The sequence below is a fragment of the Mauremys mutica genome, chromosome 16 (assembly GCF_020497125.1).
Source record: "Mauremys mutica isolate MM-2020 ecotype Southern chromosome 16, ASM2049712v1, whole genome shotgun sequence".
Taxonomy (NCBI): domain Eukaryota; kingdom Metazoa; phylum Chordata; order Testudines; family Geoemydidae; genus Mauremys; species Mauremys mutica.
The window spans coordinates 23351051-23370947 of NC_059087.1; the positions used below are offsets into that span (position 1 = coordinate 23351051).

Sequence of the window (19897 nt, forward strand, 5' to 3'; positions counted from 1 at the left end):
TCAAGTTAATAAAATCCTGTACATTTCTTCATATAAATCAACATCTAAACCTTTGGGCTCTTTCAATTACAAGCTATTTTTATTTATTACTTTGGCAAGGAGAATGGAAGATCTTGATATATTAATTGGGTGCAGCATCTCTATTTAGCCAGAGAATAATCTAATAAAACCAGATCCACCTTCTTCTCTCCAAAATGGTACCTACACTTTTTTGTCATCACCTTCTATTGTTATCTTTAGCCTTATCAGGGCTTGATCCTGTAAACACATGTGAACGGATTGGACTCTGAGAGACAGATCCTGCAAACCCTTTAGGCACATGCATAACTTTACCTATGTGTGTAGTCCTGTTGACTTCAACCAGATGTCCTGATTCTGAACTGACTTCTGTGAGACTATGCACATGAGTGAATTTACCTCGTTGGTGCTATATACAGTAACATTCATTCCATAGCAAGGAAACCTTGCCTGTCAAAAGATGAAATTGTAACATGAGATTAATGCCCAGGCAAAAACTTTGGTATGACTGAGTTAAATGCATTAAAAAATCTGTCAGTTGCTTGGCTGTGTTGCAACCCATCCGTTATTTTGTAAAAAATTATGGGAAAGGGTCAGTTGTGCAGCCCAAGTTGGACCTTTACAGTTTAGGGTCTCCGGGAGCTGCTGCCCTGAAGGAGAAGGCTCCTTCTTGGGCATCACCTGTAGAGGATGAGGCTCATGGTTGGGGGAGGCAGCCGAATTGCTGGGGATTGGATAAGCACAAGGAACACTCTATACAAATAGTGCAAAGAGGGGAATTATCAAACATGATCTCCCTCCTTCCCTGTCCCCCTCTCCTCCCCCCACCCCAAAAATTGCTTAATATGGGGAGAAGAGAAACACAGGCACCAGCATGTCACACTGCCTCAGACCCATGGCATTATCCCAACCCCAAGATAAGCAGTAGGTGATTTTCCAGGAAGTGGGGAAAACAACCTCTGCTCCTAAAGTCTGACTCAGTCATAGCTGAGGCAACTGGAGGGGAGGGAGGTGGGCATCATCATCTTTTTCTCAGCCACTGAAACCACTTGTCAGGGCTGAGATCTATCACATTCTACTACTGTGTGCTATAGGACCCCTGGAGCTTCTGTCTTCCCTACTGGGGTGGCCTTACGTGGTATGGGAGGGGGGTGGCTCTCGGGTCCAGGGCTGTGTCTATTTGTGTGTATTGAGGGGTGATCTTGGTGCTTGTCTTGCCTCCCCATTAATCTAGGATTTGGAGGGGGGATGCTTTGTTCTCCTTCCATGCACCCTTTCTTGCTAGCTAGAAGGTGGTTGTAAGGAGAAAGATGAGTAGAGCAGAACTTTACACACATTAGTCTGGAAATTCCAAGTTAAGATTGCACTTAAGATCTTTACCACCCCCAAAGAGTAGCTGTACTGATGTGCTGCTGAGGTCACCCAAAAAATCTTAATTCTTTCTTTCTGCATCCAACCTCCTCCCTGCACACCTATTTGGAGCTTCTGTGAATGGCTGAGACATCTTGATGGAGGTTTGAAGAAGTTTTCAGTCTGCAGTGAAGAACATCCTAAATCTGCTTTCTTGGCATACTTTGCCTGTAGTGTTGAACTGTGGAGAATGCGTCTTGAGTGTTGTATGGCTGTGTCAGATATGTAAATCTAAACACCACTATCCTGAGCCCCCGACATCTAAGCTACCTAAGTTTTGATCCATCCCTGGAGAAATGTATAGGCCCAGATATGGCAGCTATGAGTCTATGTGAAATATCACAGCATGGCAGCACTTTGCATTTGAAACTCTATGTTTTGGTGGGAATTGTCCTGAATGTGGTCACTTACATAGAAGAGATGTCATTTTCTGGTTACTCTGTATGGTATTATAAAGGTAGGTGTAGTTCACTGTAGCAATGTAAAGACGATGAGGCATTCAGTTTAAATACTGCAGTAGTGTGCAGCCAGTCTCAACAAGATTAACATGGTCCAGTTAAATCATGTCTTAATTTTCAGAATTACAGATGTGGTGGTGATGATGTGCATTGTCTGAGGATAGAATTGTTTCTTTGCTTTCAGATGTTCTGTGGATGGTGATAGAGTAGCACAGCTAAGTTTGGTGGCCTGAAAGTGCATTTTCATGCTTTTTAGTATTACTAAATGAAATAGATAAATATTAACTTTGAATTTTGAAGTTTTCTATTGCATTTGGGTTTTTAAAGGACACTACTATGTACTCTTAAGCGTGCTTCCCTTAATTGCTGTTTGCAAATTTAACTCCAGTGTAACATAGTTTTTTGCCTGGGAACTTCCTTAATTTTACAATCACTTCAAGAATTTTCTCAGTTACAAGACTTCAGTGGGGTTGCAAGTTGTATGGACTCGAACCTCCCTTTTTATCAGACTGTGCTTCCAGTGTCTCCACACATAGAATCATAGAATTATATGACTGGAAGGGACCTCAAGAGATCATCTAGTCCAGTCCCCTGCACTTACAGCAGGACTAAGTATTATCTAGACCATTCCTGACAGGTGTTTGTCTAACCCGCTCTTAAAAATCTCCAATGATGTATGTCCTCAACTTCCCTGAACAATGTATTTCAGTGCTTAACCGCCCTGACAGACAGTTTTTCCTAATGTCCAACCTAAACTGCCCTTGCTGCATGATTGCCTTCTTCCTGGCTTCCAGGCTAGGCAGCTCCCTCGCAACTGGCTCCCACCTTCCTGTGTGGCTGTCTCTCATCTACTGTTCCAAATCTGGGCTCTGCCCCATGTGGCTGCCCTCATGCTGCTGCTCCCATTGTGACTCTCTTAGCTATGTAGAATTTATAAACTCCACATTGGGGCCGTAATGTACATGGAAGCTGATTTTAATAATTAAATCTGTCAGCAAATCTCCCCTTCCTCCATATCATCTGCGGAAAGAGAAACCCTAGTCAGAGAGATCATTCTTTGCCAAAGTCAACCGATTAAAATAAATTTGAAATTTGTAGGCCAAGCCATTTTGGAGTTAAGATGAGCCAAAATAATGTTCAAGAAATGAGATCACATCATTTCTTCCATTTTTGAACCCTTCATCTCTCAAATACTTTGTCTGATTTGCCTCAAACTTTCTATAAATGTTCTGCTTTGGAATAAGATCACCAAGTTCAGGCAGATTGGTTTAGTTTTGGTGAGGTTGGGGGAAGTGAGTCAAAAATCACGCTTCTAATGGAAGGTTAGATTTCGCCCTGAAGGGACGATGCTATCATCTTGAAATTTAGTCAGTTTGAACTAAAATTAATTAAGTTGTTTCAAGTGCTACTCCAACCACTGAGTTGTTCTGCTAATTTTTGCAGTTTTACACTCGCTCTTTCCTGTATTTTAAAAACTATAAGTGAAACTGATTGTATAAGGGAGGTGATGAAACTGATAAGACTGGTGGTGCTGTCAAATGTATAAAGAAAACCAACTGGAAATAGAAGAATTTCTCTGGTCTGAAACGTAACAGAAATCTCAGTTACATTTTCAGACAGAAGTGTTGTTTTTGTTTTTTATTTTTTTTTATTTCTTAGTTGGTGTCCCTTTTAACAATGTAGAGACTGACATGTCCTCATGGTGCAATCATGGTACCTAAATAACTTATATGATGTATAAGTGATACCAGGACAAAATATTTAATTTCAGTAGAGCATTGGGAGTGTTAAAGTAACAGCCACACTATTGAAAATAGAAGTCAGTGATGTTGCATTTTAGGGTATGAGTTGGCCCTAAACAAATGGTTGACAGAACCCCCCTTAAAAAAAGTTTAAGTCCGTCTTTTTTGCCAACAGTTTAAAAGGCAAGTAGTGTTGGTTTAGATCTGGGAGAGGCATGGTGAAAGCCTGCCATGGGTATGCTTTAGAGAGCCTGTAGTCAAAAAGAAATGGTTGCCTTTCCCTCAGAAAAGCTGAAAGGAGCTGTACTCTCTACTGCAGATATTGAGGTCCTTGACTGTTGCATGGGAAACCAGAACATTTAAGTCTAAACATGTCACGAGATAATGTTCTGGGATCTTAAGTTTTGCTTTTAATAAGGTGTTTTATTACCTTGACATACACTAGCATTTTTACATATGTGCTGAAATGCCTCTTGAACCTATTTAGGGCATTTTAACACAAACTGTGCTAAATGATGTTCTGTGGTTCTTTTTGTTAAGCTGTTTTCAGATTAGATGTATGAGGTATTTCCCTTCCTCCTTCCCCCCAGTTGCATTGGTCTTGTAGTACAGGTAGTTGCAGAATTCTTTTCTACTGATCTCCCCTTGAGTTTTTCATACGGGTTTCCACTCTCAGAAACTGGAGGGTTGTATGAAAATACTCCATTTTTATTATTAATTTTTTAAAACTTTGGGATAGTTTTAAAAACCAAACTTTGCATAATGAGATGTCAATCTAGTTTAATAAATGGACAGTCCTGATTCATAAAGGCAAGGCGTTGTCAACCTGGTTGAATCCTTGCTTTTCTTTGATGGCAGTACTGAATTTTCTACTATAATCTGTGGTGCTGCCAAGCTTTTTCTGTCATCATATTTGTCATGTTGCCATCCATAACTCTATTGTCTTGATACTATCTGTTCCTTCATAAATTATAACTTTTCATGGCTAGTTATGATTTTAGTTAAAGTAAATTAAGCAATTTCTAGGCAGCAGCTTTCCAAATAGTACCACCTATAGCACCTCTCATTTAATGATCTTAAAGATTGTTTTACAAAACCTCTGTGAGAAGTATTAGCCTCATTTCAGAGATGAGGAAACTGAGGTATCGAGGTGAAGTGCCTTGCATAAGGCAAACTGCAAGTCAGTGGAAGACCTGGGAAGAGAACTTAGCTCTCCTGGCTCTCAAGCTGATGTTCTAACCTCTAGGGTGTGCCACCAAATTAATCATAAATTGTATTGCAACATATTTATACCTTTTTAGGTTAAATCAGAATTAAAGTATCTCAAGATGCTTTCTATAAGAATCAAGAAAGACTGCCAATGCTAAGCTCATGCCCTTTCATAAGATCTGCAATTACAATTGTGCTCATGTTTGAATTGGACAAACATGCTACAATCTGTCTATTTGTTCAGCAAGGTGTGGCTGTAGGAGTGGATAACATCCTTTCACAGAACTCTACTCACTGACCTGTAACCCAAACTTCTTTTGTTCTTTTTAGGTGATTACAGACTTGGAAGAACAGCTGAACCAGCTGAGTGAGGACAATGCAGAACTGAACAATCAGAATTTCTTCCTGTCAAAGCAGCTTGATGAGGCCTCTGGGGCCAGTGATGAGATAGTACAGCTGCGAAGTGAGGTTGATCACCTCCGTCGAGAGATCACTGAGAGGGAGATGCAGCTCACCAGTCAGAAACAAGTGAGAGTTTAGAAATTCTGTTTAAAATCTCTTCATGACACTTATCTTCTGGCAAGACTCTGACTAGCTAAAAATTCTTTCTAATATGGAGAAATAATGGAGGGTGTTTATAACTTTTATAGGAACTTGACCCTACAATGACCGCTCTGGGAAGGAGTGTAAGAATGCACTGAGATCTTTAATATGTCCCTTTGTGGCTCACTGCAACATTGGCAAGGAATGGTGCTTCCTAGTTGTTTCATTTTTGCTTGTGGCTAAAGCCATCATGGGGTATTGGTGACATTAAAGGTAACTACAATTAAATGCATAAAGATTCAGGCCTTGAAATAATGAGATGTGACTTACCAGTTGATGCTGTGGATTTGCATGTACTGTAATTGGAATGGTGAAGCTGTATCTTAAAAAGTGCATGTTTGATGTGGGAAGTGAGAATTAATGGGAGGATTTATTTTTAGACAATGGAGGCCTTGAAGACAACATGCACAATGCTGGAAGAGCAGGTGATGGACTTAGAGGCCCTGAATGATGAACTGCTAGAGAAGGAACGTCAGTGGGAAGCATGGAGAAGCGTTCTAGGGGATGAGAAGTCCCAGTTTGAATGTCGGGTGCGAGAGTTACAGAGAATGTTGGACACAGAAAAACAGAGCCGGTATGGCTTTTCTCTTCATTAATCTTTGTGTAAAAGTGCTCTGTGGAATATAGTTCAATATAATATAGAATGTTAGACATGAATTTGCACCCAATATTAATTTATATGAGGTAAAACTGGAAGATGGATATTTAAATTGATACATGTGACTCTCCAGTGATGTGTTCCCCTTCATTCCTCTGCAAGGCCACTGAATTCAGAAAATAGTATTTCTAACTGTAACTTGCAAGCTATCTTTCAAATTAAACCTGGACTGTACCATGATATGGTAAACTCATCTTTGATTCTCATTCCTTGTTCCGGTGACTTTGAATTCCCAAGCAATAGTTCTAGCAGGGGCTGAGAACAGGATTCTGTAATGTGGAAGCATCATAATAAGATGACTGGCTATATAAACCAACATTTTGAGTGTGAGGCAAGCCTCTGAAAGTGTCTATTGATGTCCTGGCATCCTAGGAAGAGGTCAGTCCCAGAGAGGAAATCATCAGGTAACATTTTTTCCATTTTTAATACAGAGTGCGAGCAGATCAGCGTATTACTGAATCCCGCCAGGTGGTAGAACTAGCTGTTAAAGAACACAAAGCAGAGATTCTTGCTCTCCAGCAAGCACTGAAGGAGCAAAAACTCAAAGCTGAGAGTCTTTCTGACAAGGTCAGTATCTTTTTATCTTAATCTTCTATATATTCACTAAAGAAAAATGTGTCAACTCAGGTGTTCGTGATAGAAATGTAGTTTTGAGCTGAACAGTCTTTCAGTTGGAGGGGTAAATTTTACAAAAAGACTGAGGCCTCTCTTGTTGAGGATGCAATTCTGAAGGCCAAGAGCCTGGCTTTCCAATCAGTTAAATTTAACCCAAAGGGCTGATCCCGACATCATGGGTGTTAATGAAATCTCTAACTGATGTGACATCCACATTTGAGCAGCAACAGCCAAAACCCTTTAAAAAAAAAAAAAGAAAAAGCAATAGGTAATATTTTTCATTCTAGCCCTTTATGTTTGATTGGTGAATTTGGATTTTAAGATCTTTGGGTCTTATAACATTTGTTTGCATCTATGATTATATATATATATATATATATATATATATGTCCGTCTCAACTGCCTAGCTCAATGATTTGGAGAAGAAGCATGCAATGCTGGAGATGAATGCACGCAGTTTACAACAGAAGCTTGAGACAGAACGTGAGCTCAAACAGAGGCTTCTGGAAGAGGTAAGGGCTACCCTGTGAGGGAATTTCATGTTATACAAATGTATTTGGAAAGATCCACAATGTGAACCCACAAAAATAGTTGTACTAAGTTTCAATGAAGCTAGAAAATTCAGAGTTAATGCCAAAGATCCAGGTTGCTACTCTATCCTTCCTTATCTCAAAAAAGATATACTGGCACAAGAAAAGGTTCAGAAAAGGGCAACTAAAATGATTAGGGGTTTGGAATGGGTCCCATATAAGGAGAGATTAGAGAGGCTAGGACTCTTCAGCTTGGAAAAGAGGAGACTAAGGGGGGATATGATAGAGGTATATAAAATCATGAGTGATGTGGAGAAAGTAGATAAGGAAAAGTTATTTACTTATTCCCATAATACAAGAACTAGGGGTCACCAAATGAAATGAATAGGCAGCAGGTTTAAAACAAATACAAGGAAGTTCTTCTTCACGCAGCACACAGTCAACTTGTGGAACTCCTTACCTGAGGAGGTTGTGAAGGCTAGGACTATAACAGCGTTTAAAAGAGAACTGGATAAATTCATGGTGATTTAAGTCCATTAATGGCTATTAGCCAGGATGGGTAAGGAATGGTGTCCCTAGCCTCAGTTTGTCAGAGGGTGGAGATGGATGGCAGGAGAGAGATCACTTAATCATTGCCTGTTAGGTCCACTCCCTCTGGGGCACCTGGCATTGGCCACTGTCGGTAGACAGGATACTGGGCTAGATGGACCTTTGGTGTGACTGGTACGGCCGTTCTTATGTTCTTAATGTTGCTGTGGAGAATAGAAAGTAAGTCAAAATGGTATGTTAGTTTTCACTTTGGAGAAGGGTGGTTATCCTAGAGATGATGACTCATCACCTATCGCAATTAAGGTGGTTTTGGTTTTGCCTCATTATAACCTTGGAGTTTTGGTGGCTCTGTGTGCTTTGGTTGGTTGTGCGGAAAGATAGTTTCTTCTGCCGCAGGTAGGGAGTAGAGACCTGAGCACTTGTAATAAATTTAATTTCATAGATCAACCAAATATGCAGATGCTTGACCTTGTTTCTAAGAAAGGTCTTTCTTAGAGAGAAATGTTGAGGTAGCTTTTGGTGTCTGTGTGAAAGGCTTGGAAAACTGGCATCCAGAAATTCTTGATGTTGCTGTCTCCCTCACTAGTTTAGCAGATATACGATCTCCAAAAACCAAACAAAGCAAATTACTGCTTTATTTATTTTTGTGGGTGTGTGTGTAAAAATATATTTTAAAAGGCAGCGTTGCTATGAACTCATGCAAATCACTGGTGTTAAAGATGATAATATGGCACTTTGGGAAGAAGGAAAGATTCTGGGATTTTATAAATAGGGTAAATTAATATTTGAGCTATAAAATAAATGGATGTTTAATTTTAAGTTCTAGGAAGATGCTTGTGCTGCAAGAAACATTAACATTTGGCCTTTGTTTTCCCACTAATAGCAGGCAAAGCTGCAACAGCAGATGGATCTGCAAAAAAACCACATCTTCCGCCTGACTCAAGGCCTTCAAGAAGCTCTGGATCGAGCAGATCTTTTGAAGACTGAAAGGAGTGACCTAGAGTACCAACTGGAAAACATTCAGGTGAGGAGTCAGTAAGAGGAAAGCAAAAGGGATACTGTGGCAAATATCAAATGTGCGATTTTTTCAGTACGTAGCCTGTCATTGTTATGTGCCATTTCCGACAACTGGATGAAGTTAGCTCTGCTTGAGTGTTTGACTTCCTGCTTGGTCTTTCACACTGTCTCATCTCTGATTGTTGTGCTGCTGTTTCTCTATTGCTGAGGTTTAATTTTCTTTTTTCATGTGTGGTTCACAGGTTCTCTATTCCCATGAAAAGGTGAAAATGGAGGGCACTATTTCTCAGCAAACCAAACTCATTGACTTCCTGCAAGCAAAGATGGACCAGCCAGCCAAAAAGAAGAAGGTGGGTTAAAGGTTTGGGAGGCAGAATTCAAGAAACTAGCCATGGAGTCAATGACTGAAATCTTCATGATTTAGTTATTTACTGTGTGTTCAAAATATTTTTTATTTTTATCCTTACTGCATAACACAAACACATTCCAGTTTAAGGAACATTATAAATGACTGAAAAAAGCTTTATCAGGCAACATGTCCGCCTTGTGGCCTGTCAGTATTTCTGTTTCCACAATGAGTCAAGTTGCAGCCCACTAACAACACCTCTGCAGCAGCTGGGGAAATATGAACCTTCCCTGTTTTTTTGTTTTTTTTTTTAATGAAAATGTACGAACAAGTTTTTTAAATGGTAAGTATATGTGAATGTATTAGAATCAGGAAGGGTTAATCTTTTAGTTAAATCATAGGGTAGGTAGTCAGGAGTCCTATTTCCAGCTTTGCCACAGACCTCCGTGTGACCCTGAATTAAGCAATTAAATCTATACCAGCTTGTGAAATGGACATAATGTTAATCTATGTCAGGGACGTTGAAGCTCAATTCGTTAGTGTTAACACTCATTGAGATCCTCTGTTAGGTGCTATAGGAAATGCAAGGTATTGGTGGCATTATACAGGCAATGTACGCTGCTTATTTAAATTAAAATAAAGTTCTCAACATTTTTCTCTTCAACTCCAATTAAAAGCCTATCCTTTTGTACATCATAATTACCACTAGGCCCTCTGGCCTGCAGTTAGTTAGTTTCCCTTTGCCTAGTTTAAATCATCTCTTACTAGGAGTTAGGAGTTGTCTGTGTGTTTCTGTTGCTAGGGCCTGTTTAGTCGGCGGAAAGAGGACCCTTCTTTACCCACACAGGTTCCCCTGCAATACAATGAGCTGAAAGTGGCCCTGGAGAAGGAGAAGGCCCGTTCTGCTGAGCTGGAGGAGGCTCTACAGAAAACACGCATTGAACTCAGATCTGCTCGAGAAGAAGGTAGGGGGGTAACAGAAAAATTGAATCTGGAGAAGAGAGACATTTTGGCCTCAAAACTTGCCTTAAAATTGTGCGTCTCTGTAACAGTAAAATTACTGTCTAATTCCTACTTTGCTGCTTTGAAGATACATTAGGGCTACATGCTTTCTGCACATTGTAACCCTTGAATGGTTACATAGAACCATGGCTGGAAACTAGCCTCATACTGGATGAGTTAACAAGTTGTATTTGTCTCTGTAGCTGCCCATCGGAAAATAACAGACCACCCTCATCCATCCACTCCTGCCACAGCCAGACAGCAGATCATCATGTCTGCCATTGTCCGCTCCCCAGAGCATCAGCCAACTCCCATCAGCCTGCTTGCTCCACCCTCAAGTCGCAGAAAGGAGTCCTCCACACCAGAGGGTAAGTCTAAAGGAGAATATGAAATGCCTGTTCCTATTCAGAATATCCACCCCCCTTTTCAAAACCATCTTTTCTCTTTTCATGCAGGTGTGTATAATGACGTGCACAAGTATTGGTGAGCTCTAGGTAGCAGACTTGGAAAGTGATGTGAGGGGAATTGGAGCCTAGTTTGTATAAGGGAAAGGGGTTGTGTTACCTATTTGTGAGGGATGAATTTTTCTAAAAACTCCTGTCATAATAGAAGTCTTGGATCATCCTTTCTTGCTCTTGTTCTGTAGTCTAAATCTCTGCTTGAATGAAATTTCAACATCACTTATTTTATAGAACTTCAGTTAAAGGCTTTCTGTCTTGGCTTGGATTTTTTTAATTGATTGATTAAAAGAAATCTAGTTTTTGATAGAGAATCCTTTAAATAGTGTGTCTGGAATTAAACTTTTTTCCAATGGGTTTTTCTGTTCCCTTGTTGTTGATTAGTAGGCATTTTTCAGCAAGCAATAAATTCTCTGGGGGATAGTGAAGCTGGCTAGACTCAAAGAGCTGTGAAATGCATGAAGTAAACATACTGGGGAAAAAAGGGTTTTTTTGCTAACCTCTATCTTAAGTCTCAATAAAGACTGACAATGACAAGTGCAAACAAAATCCATTCCAGTCTTACTGTTGTTCCATATTGTGCCTCTTCAAAGTCACAATGTTCTTTGTAAAATAGGGATTCGTACAGAGGATATGCTGCCCTACATCAGCACAAAACAGGGCTGTGGTAGGCTTTGCTCTTCAGACTGCACTTTACTTTCTCAACTACAATTCTGCATTGATCAAAAGGGTGTATGGATGTTTCCTCCCTGGCTGACATATCTTTACTTGTCTAAGCTGCAACTTCATTCAGCTGAGCCGAGAATTCTCTATAAAGGGAAAGGAATGGCAATAGGCATGAGGAGACACATGAAGTGTGCATTGAAAGGGTAGGTATTGGGTGAGAGGAGAAGTTGGATCCTTCTTAGTAAGGAATGAAGGAAGAGGTGTATGCTGTCAAAAATATGGGGCGAGACTCATCAGCAAGAAGGATGCAATTGAAAATTAAGGGGCTATGCGCACGTGTATATGAGAGAATTGGTATTAGGTGTCTGGATGGTCCCTGGGTGGGTCATAACAATGGGGATTGAACCCCAGACCTCTGAATCTAAAACCATAAGCCTCTACTGCCTGAGCTGAAAGACCCAGGTCTGTTAGCCCAATGGTTGTCATACACTCAGAAACTCATATGCCAATGGAGATGGAAAGAGAGCCATGCTTTGTAAGCATGGATTACATAGACATAAGGAGAGATGTCCTCAATCATGGGTAAGCGATGGGTATGGGTAGCATGGGAAGACACATGCAACAGGGAAAAGAATTGACATGAGGGGTAAGATTTGTTCACTGTCAATCAAGTGTATTGGCAGGTGCTGAGATGTGCTCATTGGTCAGCACTGAAAGTTGGGGAAATCTGTTCTCGGTGGTATGAAGTTGGTATGGGGAAAGCATGCGCAGTATCTAGCATAGGTAAAGTGAGAGAAGCAAGTTGTTTGTTGGCAGCACAGTCCTTTGTGACCATCTAGTCTGACCTCCTCTATAACATAGGCCATAGAACTTTCCCAAAATAATTCCTATATCTCTTAGAAAAAGATCTGTTCTTGATTTTTAAAAACTGTCAGTGATGCAGAATCCACCATGACCTTGGTAAGTTGCTCCAATGGTTCATTACCCTCATTGTTAAAAACGTACACTCTGTTTCCACCAATTTACAAAATTGTTTAGTTTCAACCTCCAGCCATTGGATCATGTTATACCTTTTGTCTATCCCTGTGACATTTTTCCCCCTTCCAGAGTTCAGTCGGCGTCTGAAAGAGCGAATGCACCACAATATCCCTCACCGTTTCAATGTGGGGCTAAATATGAGGGCAACAAAATGTGCAGTGTGTCTGGATACTGTGCACTTTGGACGTCAAGCATCTAAATGTCTTGGTAAGAGCAGGGCGTGTGAGTGAATGGAGGGCAATTGAATGCTAGAATGGAGGGTTAACACTTCAAGTCATTCAGAATAGAGTCTCATGTCCTTGTTCAGTGAAGACGGTGAGCTTCTCCACCAACAGCCTTGGTTACATTTTTTTAGGTGTCCGTGGAAAGAGACAGTTCTCTTTATTTGGGAAGGCCAGGTGACTGATTCCCTCTCCTAGCTACCATATGGTTATTTTGCCCATATTGCCTTGCCAAAAACAGCGGGGAATTGGGACAGAGTGTGACTACCAGGAACTCTTCACCAGGGAAAGTATGTTGTTTTCTGGACCAGTACTGCCTGTGAGAACTGGAGAAATCACTCCAACTTCTTTCTCGCTCCATGGGAGTATTTGGTAACATATTCTGGGCCATCAGAGACTTCACCATCCAGTTCTTTCTCCCTGCAAACAAAGATTGACAGTATCCAATTATGAAGACCTGAAGAGTAACTAGAGGGTATATTTGAAAACATCAGATGGCTAGATTGAACAGGAGAGGGGTGGGTCTCTGGGTGACTGGTTGGAAGCTGAATGGACTGGGCCATGTTTTCTGGTGTATGCCTTATAAAGTTTTACTCTCCCAGAATGCCAAGTGATGTGTCACCCAAAGTGCTCAACATGCTTGCCAGCTACATGTGGACTGCCTGCAGAATATGCCACACACTTTTCTGAAGCCTTCTGTCGGGACAAATTGAACTCTCCAGGACTGCAGCTGAAGGAGCCAAGCAGCAGTTTACGTCTGGAAGGATGGATGAAGGTGCCAAGGTATAAACATAAGTCTTTGTGCCAGAGCAGGTGGTGGCACATATGGAGCTGTGCTATAAATTATCCCAGATCGTGAGGCAATTTCTCTGAATTCTCTCAATATTTGCCATTGCAATCTTGTGTTACCAATGAAATTTATCCCCCAGGGATTTGCTTGCCACTCCAATTCAGAATCTTGGTGGAAATTCTGATGATCTTTTGTGCTTGCTGTGTTTTCAGGAATAATAAGCGTGGACAGCAGGGCTGGGACAGGAAATTCATTGTCCTGGAAGGAACTAAAGTGCTAATTTATGATGCTGAAGCAAGAGAAGGTAACTTCACACCTTCAACAAACAAGATTTGCCTTTTCTGTTTTCTGAGATTATTCATTGTATCGAAGGGTCTAATGAATATGTTAACATTAGCTATTGCTAATTTGAACTGCTGTGTCTAATAAGGCAGAATTGTTTCCCCCCCCCTTTAGGATTTTATTAACCTTACATGCTTTAAATATTGGAAGTAACCTTGTACTCCAGCTATGAAAAACCCAATGTGCTACCCACTTCCTTCCTCCAGTTCTTCATTATTTTCTCACTACTTTCTTGTTTCTTTGGGTCTTGTTCTCATTCATCTTCATGTCCCTTCCCCTTCACCCGAAAGCTGGACAGCGGCCTGTGGAGGAGTTTGAGCTGTGCCTTCCTGATGGAGATGTAACTGTTCATGGGGCTGTCGGAGCTACTGAACTCGCAAATACAGCAAAGACAGGTGAGAATCAGTGCAGCCGAGGTAGAATGGATTTCAACTGATCCATGAATATGGCTTGGCATCCACCGGCAGTTAACGGTGGTAGAACAGATCTCATTCTGCAGTTAACCTTTTAAACTGCTGTTCTGTAACATCATAAATCTTTCTGAGGTTACCTCTATTTCAATTAGGTATGCCTTGTGAATAGTTCAGACATCTAGTGTTGGACCCACAAAGTTGATTGCTTCTCTCCCGATGGTTGAACTGTGAATGAGGTACTCTTTCATTCAAATAGAGGTAAACCTTAGAGTGGCTTTATAAAGTTATTATAAAGCACTTTTAAACATAGTTCGTATAAACTTCCTCCTTCAGTGCCCTCCGCCAATCTGAATTTTCAAAGTGTATGTTCTAGCAGTAAACCATTAACCTGAAATAATATGAGGCATATGGAATCAGTTATTCTCTAAAAAGAAGTAATATTTGTATTGTACTGATTGTGTGTGTATATATGGAATTGAACTGATTTAAAGAGAGTTGAGCTATCAAAAGTAGGAACATTATTGTTTCTTAAAACAGGTTATTGAACAACAATTTAAAAAAGGAAACTGTCTTCTTGTGTTGCATAAGCCAGTGTTACAGACATGGAAGAGATTACTTAGTGACTTGCTTTTAGAAAGTGTACACTGTGTAACAGTGCAGAGAAAACTATCAGGGATCGCTTCAGTCATAGGGCTTTTTAAAAAAAAGGAACTTCTGTGTTATAGCTGACACTTCTCTTCCTCTCTGAATAAAGGCTGATAGTTAATCTTTACTTAGCAGATAGAAAGATGGAAACCATACACACAATGCTATCAATTTTTGTTTAGCTTTAATAGCTAATTTGCAGCACCTGGAATGGAAAAGCCCATCTTTACTGATAGTATAAATTGTAGCAGTAAACATCTTGTTATGGTGATGTCCTCTCTGACAAAGATGAAGGATGCTAATCTAAGCCAAGTGAAATTGTTCCGAGTGCTAATCCCAATTTTGTTCTCTCTCTGCACCACCTTAGATGTGCCATATATACTGAAGGTGGAGTCTCATCCACACACCACGTGCTGGCCTGGTAGGACACTCTACTTACTAGCACCTACTTTCCCTGATAAGCAGCGCTGGGTCACTGCTTTGGAATCAATAGTGGCAGGAGGGAGAGTTTCCAGGGAAAAAGCTGAGGCTGATGCTGTAAGTACAAATAGATTCTCTAATAATAAAAGATTCTTGCAGGGAACCATTTTGAAATTTTCTTGTAGTATCTGACATGCTGAGTTTGAAATTAAGTTAAACTAGTTAATATTATTTCTGTCTTTAATATCATGTAATAGGAATACCGTGAGCCATGGTTTACGACGAGATTGATGCCTCACAGTGTCGCACCGTCTTTCAGATCCGAAAAATAGCAAATCTCAGAAGGCGGCTTATTTTTCTCCCCCTCCTTTGTGATTTGTTAGCTGTTTATTCCTGACAAAAATGGTGTTACGTGGTCTCACTGCTGTTCCATTTAGAACAGCCCTTTTCATTGCTATAACTTTCCTGATACAGGGAGATTGTGCTTTTTGGCATCGCATATTCAAATTTTGGCTCCCAAGTCAACGGAAATCTGACTAGCAGGAGTAGTCCAGGATGTTAATTAGAACTCTCTTGATTTTCTTTCCAACTATTACACTGTTTGGCAGTCTCTCTTTCGAAAGTTTCAGTTTAGTTTTTCTAACCACTTTGTGGGTGTTGAGACACATCAGGATTTCTTAAGTTGTATCACTTCTCAAATGTTCCCTGTTCAAGTAAGTGTTGGGATGTGTATGTGTCTTGAAGGGACCTCAGTGCCACTCTGTAATAAACTAATATATGAACCTTCTGCTAACTTCTGTGTTATTAATAGACTGATGTGCCAGTCTTAGAGCCTCCTTTCTGCTTGGACTCAAATAGAGACATACATGCTTGTTTCCTCACTTTCCTAATAATTGTGCCTTGTTAAGTGGCAGCTTATGAACCCTTGACACACGTTTTGTGTTGCAGAAGAACTCTACTTTTCCACAGCTGAATGCTGTGCAATATAGCAGATGGTTGCAGTTCAGATAATGATACATTGTTTAGTGTTTGTTACAACCAATGTAGCATGAGTCTGGAGGAATAATGTGCTTTAAAGTTTTGAGACAAGATTGTACATGCTAGCTCTTCAGATGGCTGAGAGTCAGTGCTAAGTGTTGTCTAAGTGTTTGATTGTGTTTCCTAGTTAATCATACTGTGTTTTCTTTTTCTCACTTACAGAAACTGCTTGGAAACTCCCTGTTGAAGCTTGAGGGGGAAGACCGTCTGGATATAAACTGCACAATGCCCTTCAGTGACCAGGTGATGACATCAGTGCACAACACGCAACCTGGTCACTGTAAACCTTGCATGAATGGAGTATGTGTATCCAGACTTGTAAATAGGAACATGTTTCCTTTTGTACCTTGGGATTGGATTGCATTTTCCATTGGCTGGTGTTATGCATGAGTGAAATTTAGTCTTGGAGCATTTCTGTGATCTTATACAGTGCTGACTGTTCAATTTTTGTCTTTATAGGTAGTACTCGTTGGTACAGAGGAAGGTCTCTATGCCCTGAATGTGTTGAAAAATTCCTTAACACACATTCCAGGACTTGGTGCTGTTTTCCAAATTCACCTCATAAAGGATCTGGATAAACTGCTCATGATAGCAGGTACGATGGTAGGAAGCTGGCAGATTTTTGCTTTTGTGGAAGTGTTCTGATAAATGTTCTAGATTGTGAAGCTTAAGGGGAAACTCCCTACAGCACAATGTCAGTGGAACTTGCTTTCCCTGGGTTCCTCGCTACATTTTATGTGTAGCTTTTCTGTGGTGCTCATCACAGAATCACCTCAGATTCTCATGTACACTAACGAATGAAGTAATGCTCACAATATCCCTGCACAAAGGCAGTGAGCTCTCTGTTTTTTTACGGATGGGGGACTGAATAACAGAGGACAACATTTTCAAACCTGAGTTTCTAAAGTTAGGCTTCTTACTCTATATTTAGCACCTAAATAAGTGTCCTGGTTATCAGAGGTGCTGAACACTCAGTGCTGTGATTGAAGTCAGCCATAAATGTTTGTTGATTCCCAGACCTCTCCTGGACTACTCTGGCTGTCTGTATAGGGGAAAGGAGCCGTTCTTTGCTAAGAGCTCTCCCAGGCAGAGCCAGTCGGGAGCCCGTCCTGCTGTTTCTGTATCATTCCCACAGGTTAGAAGGGAAGCAGGCAATGGAACAGTGAGAGCAGCTCTTTTCCTTCCCCTCCCATGCAGCAGCAGAGATCTGCTGACCTTCCCCCCTCCCCCCAGCACACAATGGAGTTGCTCTGGAGGCTGCCAGGGAAGTGGTGGGTGACAGTTATGGGTGGTGGTGTCCCTTATTGCCTCCTTGAAGTAGTGGGGCTGTTGCAAACACCGTTTAAAAGTTGCAAGGCCTCACTCGGAATACGTTTCCAATTCTTAATCATCTACACTCCTTTTCCTTTGTTTTTAACAGTCGCCCTGAAAGGCCACAGATTGGTCACCACTGTCCTAGGATCCGCAGCACCATGACCCTCTAATGCTCTAACAGAGGCTCCCACCACGCTTGCCCGTGTAATATAACTAGGGCTGCTTTCGTCTTCTGCTTTTTATGTCCCTCAGTCTGAATGCGAATTGGAGCAATATACTTTCCCAGTGGTGCTTAGCTCTCCGTCCTGCTCTTTGACTAGAAGGACTAGATAGATAGCGCAATTTAATATCAAAACCTCCTGTATAATGTTTGTAGGGAATCAACAAAAAAGCTTCACAAATTTGCTGTATAATATTAAGATGCCCTAGCTTTTTAAACAGTATTTCAAGTTTGTAGGAAAGAAAGTAACTGTATACAAAAGTTACACCCAATGTGATATTTGAAAAGGTGATATTACTGAAAGCTCAGGGTTCCAACGTGGGTCAAAGTGATTCTTAACTGTAGCACCATTAGGCTCTACTACAAACTTGTGTGGGCAGAAATGGTAAAGCATCTTTCACTTGAAAAGGAGGGGTCTTCCTGGCTAACCTAGGCAGTGCCTTCATGAGGCCATGTACTGATGTCTTTCAGCTAGACACAGCAACTATAACAATCCAAGGAGACAGTGCTTGTTTTCCCTTGTATTACTCCTTTTTTAAAGTCCTCTTTCACATGGAATTATTTTTTACATGTACAGTGTTCTGTAGCTGTTACCACAGTAACAACCCATAATGAGAAGGCGCTGCTTATGTAACAGAATAGGCTCTTGCCGTGAAGAGTGAAATTCTCCCCTTGCTTGACTATCTTACATTGAAAAAATGTAACTGTTTGTGTCCTCAGGAGAAGAGAGGGCTCTGTGTCTTGTTGATGTAAAGAAAGTGAAGCAGTCTCTAGCCCAATCTCACCTCCCAGCCCAGCCTGATATCTCACCAAGCATCTTTGAGGCTGTCAAGGGATGTCACCTTTTTGCTGCCGGCAAGGTAGGATATAGATCCTTTGTGCCCTGGGCTGTACTTTAGTTTAGCTATTGATCCCAGACTCAGTGAGACACTAGAAGGGATTGCCAGGTTTAATCTTCATCAAATCAGCAACTTTATTTCTTGTCATAATCAGCACATCCAGGAGCTACATACTTGGTTTTTTGTATTTTTCTCCAAATAAAATGAGTAAAAGGGAGGGGGGGAGGGGAAGGAGCTCGAAGGGTCTATTGCAAATATAAACTAGCACAGACCACCAATAAATGGAATATGCTAACTGGTTACATGATACAGACTGTGAGATAAACCTAACGTAACTGATGAAGAAGAGCTTTGTATGAGTTGAAAACTATTCTCTTTCACCAACAAAAGTTGGTCTAATAAAAAATATTATTTCCTCCACCTTGTCTCTCTGACTGTAGACATTCGCTCTCCATTTTTAGTCTCTTATGATTAATAAATTTCGTATTCCTCTGTCTTTGCTCTTGAACACCGGGTGGTGCTTACCCAGGTAGTAAATTTGCTCATGCAGTTGTATCATTCAACAATGTTCAGTGTGCTTGCCAATTTCAGTGTGAAACACTTGGCCACTGCAGAAGTTTTCAGCAGGAACTGCTTATGCAGATTACTCAGATCCTTGACAAGTTGAACATAATTCATTTCAAAGCATTGTTTAAGATACAAGTTCAAGAGGTTAAAGATCTAACCTGCCTGGGTTAATTTGGGTTCATTATCACTCTTAACAGAAACATCATTCTATTGAAAGCTTCCTGTTCTTTTAATTAACTTGCTTCAACTACAAAAGAAATCGCAGAAGCAGTCTGGATGTGTGCTGTCCTTTAGGAGTGTGAAAAGGCTGTTCATTCTTACACTAATCTGCAGTTACGCCACACTGTCCTATTACAAATATTACTCACTCATCTCTGCCAACATCTCGGTCCCTTTCACCAAAGAGAACTGGTTCATGTGTTCAAAATATTTTCCACAGCTTTAGTGTGAACTTCTCTATTGCTATCTCTAACCATATTTTTAACCTTCTCCGTAGGTTGAGAACGGACTCTGCATCTGTGCAGCCATGCCCAACAAAGTGGTGGTTCTGCGCTATAATGAGAGCCTCAGCAAGTTCTGCATCAGGAAGGCAAGTTTATTGATTTCTCTCAGTAGTTCACATATTCATAACAATCCAGTGTGAGACTCCATTCTGCTGAGGAGCAAGTGCCTAAAACCTATGTTGCTCATACCGATTTTGCTTGCTGGCTAAATGACAGTAAATTGTGACCTGCTCCAGTTAAAATCAGAGCTGCTAGCAATTTTGGGT

At 40.8% G+C, this 19897-nt stretch overlaps 1 protein-coding gene across 1 annotated transcript in view; it reads left to right on the forward strand.

The window, feature by feature from the left end:
• CIT (citron rho-interacting serine/threonine kinase) overlaps positions 1-19897 on the forward strand; it is a 94697-nt gene that overhangs the window by 62533 nt on the left and 12267 nt on the right. The window contains exons 25-41 of the mRNA XM_044990343.1: positions 5168-5365; positions 5821-6014; positions 6530-6665; positions 7121-7225; positions 8676-8816; positions 9052-9159; positions 9958-10120; positions 10361-10525; positions 12389-12526; positions 13143-13323; positions 13543-13634; positions 13963-14067; positions 15098-15267; positions 16351-16431; positions 16648-16783; positions 18443-18582; positions 19625-19717. Of these exons, the coding sequence (XP_044846278.1) occupies positions 5168-5365; positions 5821-6014; positions 6530-6665; positions 7121-7225; positions 8676-8816; positions 9052-9159; positions 9958-10120; positions 10361-10525; positions 12389-12526; positions 13143-13323; positions 13543-13634; positions 13963-14067; positions 15098-15267; positions 16351-16431; positions 16648-16783; positions 18443-18582; positions 19625-19717 (2346 nt within the window). The remainder of the gene's footprint in view (positions 1-5167; positions 5366-5820; positions 6015-6529; positions 6666-7120; positions 7226-8675; positions 8817-9051; positions 9160-9957; positions 10121-10360; positions 10526-12388; positions 12527-13142; positions 13324-13542; positions 13635-13962; positions 14068-15097; positions 15268-16350; positions 16432-16647; positions 16784-18442; positions 18583-19624; positions 19718-19897) is intronic.